The following is an 8,567-nucleotide window of genomic DNA, read 5'->3' on the forward strand; positions in this document are numbered from 1 at the left end:
TCCTCCGCCAGAGTCGGCGGCGCCGCTCCGTGTGCGGGACCTGCCTCGTTAAACGGCGACGGGAGTGCTGCGAGCAGCAGAGAGCTGGGCAGCGGCCTTGCTGCCTTCGCCAAGACAGTGGGAGGAACCGGAACGGAAGCTGCCCGGAACCCTCGTGGCTGGCTGCGCTTCCGTTAGCGGCCGGTCCTCCCGCCGACTTCCGCTTCCGGGTGGCGGCTGCGTCCTGAAGGAGGGTCAGAGAGCGGGCAGGTACCGAGGTCCGGGAAGCGCGGGAGGCGGGCGTGGGCGCCTTCTGGGGCTCGCCTGCGCCGCTGCCACCCCGGGAGTGCCTGGGGGGGGGGCTTGGGAGGGGAGAGGACGGTGGCGATGTCTGCTGCTCCGGGTTGTGCCCCCGAGCGGGGGCGGCCTCACGCAGCCGCCGTGGCCCTTCTCCGGGCGCCGTTAGACGGACACCCGCCCCGCCCGGGCTAGCGGGCCTCGGCGCTGGCGCCTTTCGGCCCTGCTTTTGCCGGTTTTGCTGGCGGAGAGCGCACGGCTGGTGCTGCAGTGCAGCCCCCTGGCCGCGGCGCGTGGGCGCTGGTGTGCGTGTATGTGCGCATAAACCCCTTTCTTGTAGGAAGGTAAATACCGGTGGGAGAGAGGTCTTGGGTTTTTATGGCAAGGACATAGACTGGGGAGGCTTTTCGGGTAATGACAGCATGAGAGCTCTTCTTCAGGTTTCCTTCTGCAAGAGAATCCTCTTTGCTTGCTTCCACAGCTGGGGGTCTGCAAGAGTTACAGGCTTCGAAGCCGTGTTCTTGGCACCATTGCATCCCAGTCAACTCTCCTAAAAGTTAAGGACATTAAAGCTGTTCTTTGCTACCAGATATGTGTTAAAATGGGAAATCCTGACTCAAAGAAGTCTCAGGTGCTTTGTGAAACTAGAGACTTAAAAGCCATTGTTATTTTCTTCCAGTCCTTCATGATCTCATTGAAAACCTTCACCTTGCCATCTGCCTTGATCACTGTTTTTTAATGAGAACCTTAATATTTTCATAGTTCTCTCAAGGTCTAGCTACATAAAGCATGTATTTCCCAGCCTCGTGAAATGACTAGTAAGGTGTATCTCCTTATGCATTCATCTATCCTGTACCCATTTATTGCCACAGTTATGTTTGACTGAATTGGAGGCAACTTAAAAGGAGCTGAGGAGCCAAGTCTTTGTTTTTTTCATGTTTTTCTTCAGAGCTTGGTGATCGTAGCTCTGCCATATCTAAATTAGAAATTTCCAAACTAAACTCTGAGCTTTTTGATGTACTCTGGAAAGCCTGCACGTTGCTGGGGCCTGGTATTGCTAAAGAGCATTTATAGACATTGGAAACAATGGGTTTTTTCTGACACTACTTTCTGGTACAGAAGACTTACATAGCTGCTCCATGAATGTAATGGTGGTGGTGACTTACAACACAGCAACGCTTAAGTCTGCACAGTTTGCCTTACTGTGCTAAATCACCAACTTCAGAAATGCAGCATAAAGTCTCTTAGCTCTTCGTTCTACAGTGTACCGTGTACAATGCAGAAGATGCTTCATGTGCAATGTTATGTGCTTTGGAATACTTCTTGTAATCTCCCTGTTTTTCCTGTACAGGGTGCTGTTCTTTGCAAGTGTGTGAAAATAAGCTGATACTCTCTGTGAAATAAAAAAAATACTCTCTTTTCTTGTAGGTATGGGGCATGGAAATGAACACAGCCATGGCCATGGCAAAATGGAACTCCCCGACTACAGGCAATGGAAGATAGAGGGTACTCCACTAGAGAAGGTCCAGGAAAGGCTAGCTAAACGGGGTCTTAGAGATCCGTGGGCTCGGTAAGTGCAAAAGCCTCAGAAATAAACTCGATATGTCATCTTGTAGCATCAACTGGACCTTGTCATTGCAGATTATTCTTTCTTTAGTAAAAATAGTGAAAAATGCATCTAGATTATGTTAGTCAGAATTTCAGTTAAGTCTTTATTTACTTTTTTGCATGGAGGTCACACTTTGCATCAGTTTGACCAGTCTCCACATTTTGCAAGGCACCCTTGCACTTTTTGATGTTTCATGATGATACAGATCAGGCACAATGACCAATACCTCATCCGCCAAAACACTTAAGTAATATTAGGTCTTCCACACATGAATAAGCCTGTCCCTTCTCAGCAAAGAGATCGTGTGCTCAGATCTTGCTGAAATTGATGGAACCTACATTGACATTCTGAGTAGAAATAGTGTTCCTCATATACAACAGGAGGCCTTTATTTGAAAAGAAGAAATATACTAGCAGACAATGTGTCGAATGTGCATTTCATTTTGCTAAGCAGTGAATGACATAATGGAAGATCAGATTTTTACCTCTGTTGTCCCAGTCTACAATGAATACCTCCTCTTTTTTAGCTAGAGCAATTCTGGATCATTTAGGCAGCTGCTAAAACAGGGCTTAACATATTTATGCCATATCATTAATTATGTAGTACTTTGCTCAAGTACTCTTTAATCTTGGGGAATAAAAATGCTAAATGTCTTGTGCTGTGTAGTCAGTTCTTCTGTAAGAGAAAAGTTGCATTAGCAAACTATTCCAGGAGCCTTCATAGAAAAGGCTTTACTTCAGACCACTACAAGAAAAATGTAAGAGCAAACAGGTAATCTGTTGAAAAGTTGTTACATGCTATAACCTCTGGAGGGGTTTGGGATTGACAGCACATTTTTTCCTTCCTTTGAAACAGTTTAAGGCTGTAAGCATAGAGTAAAACATAGTTTTGATGATGATATAAATCATTTGAGATACGAGTCCTTAGGATTATCAGTTACCAATGAACTTTCCAGGCCTGTCACATTTATGTTGCCTCTATTTCTGAGTGCAAGCAGTGTTAGATTATTTTTTTCCTTTGTCTCAGACAAAACTGTTTTCAGCAAGCAGTAGGCTTATTCCCATTTAAAAAATGGACACAGTTGAATAGCATAAATTTAGTGTAAATTAATGTAACTTTTAGTGCATACACTTCCAAGCTGAGAAAGTGCTACAAAACAGCAAACTGGAAAAGAGCTTGTGTAATATTTGTTGCTCCTCCTAGATAAAAAAAAAATTAATATTTCTCTGGTAAAAGAAGGGGATGGAGCCAATTATGTGAGGAGTTGAAATAAGGAGCAAAGTCAAACTCTAAAAGCATGAGATGATTCCTCCTGAACTTTTCAAATTTTATGTAAAGTCATATTTCAGTTCCATAGGACAAGTACAAGTATTGTGCCAATCTTCCTTAACAAAGGAGAAATTAAAGTATCAAGTTACTTGCCTCAGTAATCTGGAAGAAGATTGCATTATTAATATCTTGCACTAGAAGTCTTGAAAAAGTAACCCTCTCTAGGGCTCCCCTCTTTGCTATATTAAGTTCCTTTTAACAGGAGATCAGCTTTCCACTTTTGTAGCAGATGCATATTAATGTACGTATTCAATACCAAGTAAGCTGTGTGAAAGTATCAATTAGTACTCCGTACTAGCTTCTAGAAGATACTCTTCCATACCAATGTGCTTTCATCTCAAGTCACAGAAACCAGCTGCACAAGGGGGATTATCTATGAACATATGTACTTGACCCTCTTGTTTAAAAAACTTGTGTCTTCTCCTGAAATGATGGTTCTAATTTTATTGCTTCTTTCTGTGCATGTTTTTTTCCTTTTCTTAAGGACTTTGAGTCCTTAGAAGAGAAACTATTTCCATCTCTATAGATTACACTAGTTGTGCTACACAGAAATCCTTGTAGTCAATTACAGCAGTAACTAATGTTTCAATAACAATGTAGGTTAAAAACAGCAAGGCAAAACTGTGAGGTTTGTGAATATTCTGTAGCTTTTTAGCAAAACACAATCTTTTCAGCTTTTTTTTTTTTTTAAATCAGTTTTAGTAGGCTTTTCTGACCCTAATACAGTTAAGTGTCGTATTGGCAAATAAGAAGTGCCTCCACGCTAGAATGAGTTTTCTATGGCTGGAAAAGCCTTCCCTTTTAAGATTTAACTATGCTAGATACTGTCTAGCACAGTGACTAGCCTTTGTAGTTACTCCATCCCCTGCAAGTGCTGGTAGGTTCTGATTTTGTATCAAACAGAGTAAAAACAGAAGACACCAATTACATAAATTTGAGGAGGTGATTCTGTTACTAGAATTATGTTGTTTGCTGGTGTTACTTGTATCTCAAATTACATGCATAAAGTTTAGAGTTAATATCATGAACTTTACTTGTGGCAACTCCTGTTACTTAAATGATACTTAAATGATAGAAATGTTACAGTCTCAATATAAATCTAGTTGAAATACCTTCATCTTTTTTTCCCTAACAAAGATATTCCTATTAATGTTTATCACAGTGCCACCACTGATCTTGTTTTATTCTTTTGGTTTCATTTTTCTTCTAGCAATGAAGCCTGGAGATATATGGGTGGCTTTGCAAAACCTGTCACCTTAACAGAAGTCTTTACTAGGGGACTCAAGTGGGGATTTGCAGCTTTCGTCATAGCTCTTGGCATTGAATATACACTCTTTCCTCCAAAGAAGAATGGCGGCCATCACTGAAGATCAAATATGACAACTTAATACTTCCTAATTACTAAGCTGAAACATACATAAGCCTGCTGCTCACTCTGTACTTACAATATGTGCATTAAAGTCTATCACAGGCAAAACATGTTTCTTTGATTTTTTTTTTTATACTTTTGTGGAAGGATCAAAAAACATAGCCAGAGCAATTTATCTGACTTCAATCTGGGGAAAAAAAAAAAACAAGACATACATATGCTCTTGGTTTTGCTGTACCATCCTTTAAAGAACAGAGGAAATTACCAGCCCAGCTCTTTCAAGCCCTGCCAACATTCTATTAAATGAAACTGAGAAAGTGTGTTGCTTTTAAGAGAAAAATTGTACTGTATTAATTACAGGCTTAATAATGATTATTTGCTAGTAAGTGGTAACTAATGACTTGTCATTTCTTAAAAGTATAATTTGTTACTCACTCTTATGTCTCTAAATAAAAAGAACTATTACCATAAAGCTTTAAAAAGTACCCAAAACTGCCTCAAAGTATATGAAAATACCAAAGCTTAATACTTAATCCTATTGAAGAGTTAATTAATTTGGCAGACACTATGCACCAAAACAATCTGCTGTGTAATACCCAGAAATTAAGAATTACATTGCTGCCACATTTACTAAGCAAAGTAGAATGTTTCACTCAGTAATAGCTGTACCTTATCCTAATGACTCCCAATATACTTCAGCATAATGTGAAAAGAAGAGAAAAAACAATTGCTTTTTTTCTTTGTTCTGGTGTATTAAGTCGTAAATGTAGTAGAGATTTATTTATCTATTTTTAAACCTAGTCTCTTTTAATAATTTGTTTCAAATTTCCTATTTTTACTTCAAATTATCTAACAGCTTCTGGAGTGCTTTAAGAATGCCTGAAGTGAGGACTATAGTAGAAAAGGGCCTGTTGGCAGTATATGTCCTCTGCAGCACTAGGAATTAGAATTGGCTGAATATCCTATTGTAGATTTTGTTATGCCATTAGTTACATAAGCTAAGGAGGGTATACTATCTCATTTTTCAATCCAAACAAGAGGAAAAGCAAAATTAGACAAACAAGTGAGAAACTATAAATGCCACTAGACAATTACATAGTGGACCGTTTAAGTAATCATGTCACAAATTACAGGTTTACAAAAAACTTGAAGGTCTTACCTAAACACAGCTAAAATATATATTGTTTTTTTAATATATATATTCACACACAACCTTTCTGAGAGATTATAACAGAGCTTTATTTTTAGAGCCAATAAACATCTGTTATTGTGGGAGTGCAGCTGTACTGTTCATCAGAGTTTGTCATCTTTGTATGACGTTGCTCAAGGCACTGTTCATAGGGCAAACATTTGTTTTACTAAACTTTTCTTGCCCAATTCTTTCTCAAGCATCCCTATCCAGTTGCATCATTCCCTGAAAAACAAATCAAGAGCCTACTGTGTCAGGTCTGTTGCACAAAATATTTCTATGTTGTCCCTTAAGCACTCCCACCCAGAATACACATTTTCAAAGGCTGGTACTCACTGCTTGTTTTCTATCTGGGTCCAATACTAAACTTCTTAACATAACTGAATTTTAGATGGTTGTTCAGAAAAACAATTAACAGAGCTAGCATTACATGCAGTATTGGTGAATCTTGCACTTAAGATATGTGCTTCTCACTTCAGCTGCTCTTTGTAATTTTAATTTGGTGTGCTGTACTTGTGTACTGATTGGCTGCCTCCCCCCCACCCCAACTCTGTTGCAGCTGTTCCAGAAGCATAAGTCTTAAAAAAAAAAAAAAAAACCTTTAAGCAGTAGTTGCTGTCTCATTTAGTTTCCTGTTGGGAAAGTTTGTTTTCATGTTATTCTCTACAAATGCTTTTCATTGGGGTTTTTTGTTTGTTCTGCATCAAATGCTTCAGTCTGATGTAAAGTTGCTACAAGTTCCTGTAGGATTAGTCTTCTTAAATGTTACAAGCCTGCCACTTCACTGATATAGCAGCCAGTTCTGTTAAATATCAAGAGCCTTATTTACACTAGCTGAAGAGATATTCATACATTTTTTTATTTTCAAGGACTAGCAGATGAACCCAGATTTAAAAGTTACTGTAATCATATTTTCAGCATACATAACCTTGGTATGTTGCTTAGTTTATTTAGACCAAAAGATATAAAATACATACAAGTGTAGTTTGGCTGCTATATAAACTAATGCATTCCTCAGTAATTTTTTAAAACAGATTATTTTTTTCATTAAGACTTTTTGTATATGAATAAAGTTAAGACAATCAAAATCTTATGTCTTCTAATTTCAGCCACAGTTTCCAGAAAACTTACATGCAAGCAAGTAATCTCAATTTAATTTCCACAGATGATCTACTTTAAAGATTTAAAAATTAAATTCATGCGTAAGTGCTGTCTTGTATAGGGAAGCTCATAAGCATCAGCCTTACCAACATTCTACATAAGCAAATATATTGGGCACATTCACTGTTAGACTAGACTAGTTTAGGTTAAATTCATGAATTAAGGTGGTATCATTCAATGGTTTAACAGCCAGATGGCAGCCACTGCCCTAAACAACTGCCTTAATTTATGATGAACATATTTTGCCAATATTGGAATATAAAAATGTCTCATCATTATTATACATACAATACTCAAAGATTTTTATTTCACAGGTATTATAATACTAATCCTGCCTGGGGATGGAGTATTTCCTGTGTATTAAGATAATAGGACCAAATCTCTTCACTGTAACCTTGGCAATGGCTGTCCTTACATTAAAACAGCCTTTCTACCAGCATAGATATTTTACAGTGCAAAGAACAGGGTCACAAACAGCAGGGGCACCTGCAGGTGAGGAACATACATGACTGTAATACTGCAGTCAGAAAGCTCTTTCTGTAACTTAAGTTCTGAAAAAATAGAACTAATGATGCTCCATTTTCTGAAATGCAAGTGGAAATCCCATCTCCATCAGTAGTCAAAGAGCTATTTCTGCTCACCTGGAAAGATACTTGTGATTTATCTATTGGTTTTGCTAATGCTACCTATAATACTTACATCATTAACATACACATTTGGAAGATTATGCTACAGAGAAGTTAAAGCACCTAAATGATTCCAATACAATAGTAACTACATTGTAGTATAAATAGGATGTCTCTGAAAGTCCTATTTCAGAGCACAATAGAATAACTGTTCCCATGATGCGAGGCAGTTGTAGTTTAAATAGCAGACTGTAACTGTGTGTTTGTGTTGTCAACCTGCCTTGAAATCTCTCCTAAACTACAAATCTTTGTTGAGCTCTCAAACTATGAGCTTCTATCCTGCAGTTAGATCTTTGCCAGATCAGCATTTATTAAAGCTTTTTACATCAAGGCAAGTGCATTTTCTACAGGCAGCTAACTGAAGTTAGGAGTGTTTGCTTCAAGGGGTTTTACAAGGAAGGTACTCAGGACCCATGCTTCTCTTCCAATTAAGTTTACTGATTTCATCATGGGTGTCAAAACATTCAGGGATTCATCCAAACTGTTTTACATGTATGACGGGGAACTGATTTTACAGGTGCTCTGTATGTTCCCTATCCTCAGTTATAGGCCAAATAGAAATCTGAAAGTCAGATAATCCTTTCACCATTGTTCCAATAGAGAAGAAAACCTCTTGAAAATATTCTCTTCCCTTAGTGACTTAGCCTTTTTTTGAATAAGAATAATAAAAGCAACACTAACACGTAACAAATGGAACTAGTAACACCATTTATATATACAGATAGAATGCACTCAATCTGCTCATACCAAGTCTGACTTTGAAATATATAGCATAAAAGCCAAGTTTCTAGTATTTTCAGAAGCATAACTTCTTAGAAGATTTTTTTGTTTTACATAACTAGGAGAATCTACAAAATTAAAATAGATCAAACCTGTTATGAAAGCATATAGAGAAAAATATGTCCAAGCCAGAGATTTATAGCCAAAACCCTGTAAATTAAAACACTA

At 38.4% G+C, this 8,567-nt stretch overlaps 1 protein-coding gene across 5 annotated transcripts; it reads left to right on the forward strand.

The window, feature by feature from the left end:
• The first annotated feature begins 1 nt into the window (after position 1).
• Positions 2–4,691, forward strand: NDUFB3 (NADH:ubiquinone oxidoreductase subunit B3). 5 transcript variants are annotated; one of them, XM_030018303.2, is made up of 4 exons: positions 3–249; positions 758–832; positions 1,705–1,846; positions 4,425–4,691. In XM_030018303.2, exons 3-4 carry the CDS (start codon positions 1,707–1,709, stop codon positions 4,579–4,581), a joined length of 297 nt encoding a protein of 98 aa, XP_029874163.1. In that variant the 5' UTR covers positions 3–249; positions 758–832; positions 1,705–1,706; the 3' UTR covers positions 4,582–4,691. The 5 variants fall into 5 exon arrangements, with proteins under 5 accessions (XP_029874160.1, XP_029874163.1, XP_029874159.1 ...); XM_041124375.1 differs by having other exon boundaries at positions 76–245; XM_030018300.2 differs by lacking the exon at positions 758–832 and having other exon boundaries at positions 2–245.
• The last annotated feature ends 3,876 nt before the right edge of the window (positions 4,692–8,567 follow it).

Source organism: Aquila chrysaetos, chromosome 6 (assembly GCF_900496995.4).
Source record: "Aquila chrysaetos chrysaetos chromosome 6, bAquChr1.4, whole genome shotgun sequence".
Classification (NCBI taxonomy): Eukaryota; Metazoa; Chordata; class Aves; order Accipitriformes; family Accipitridae; genus Aquila; species Aquila chrysaetos.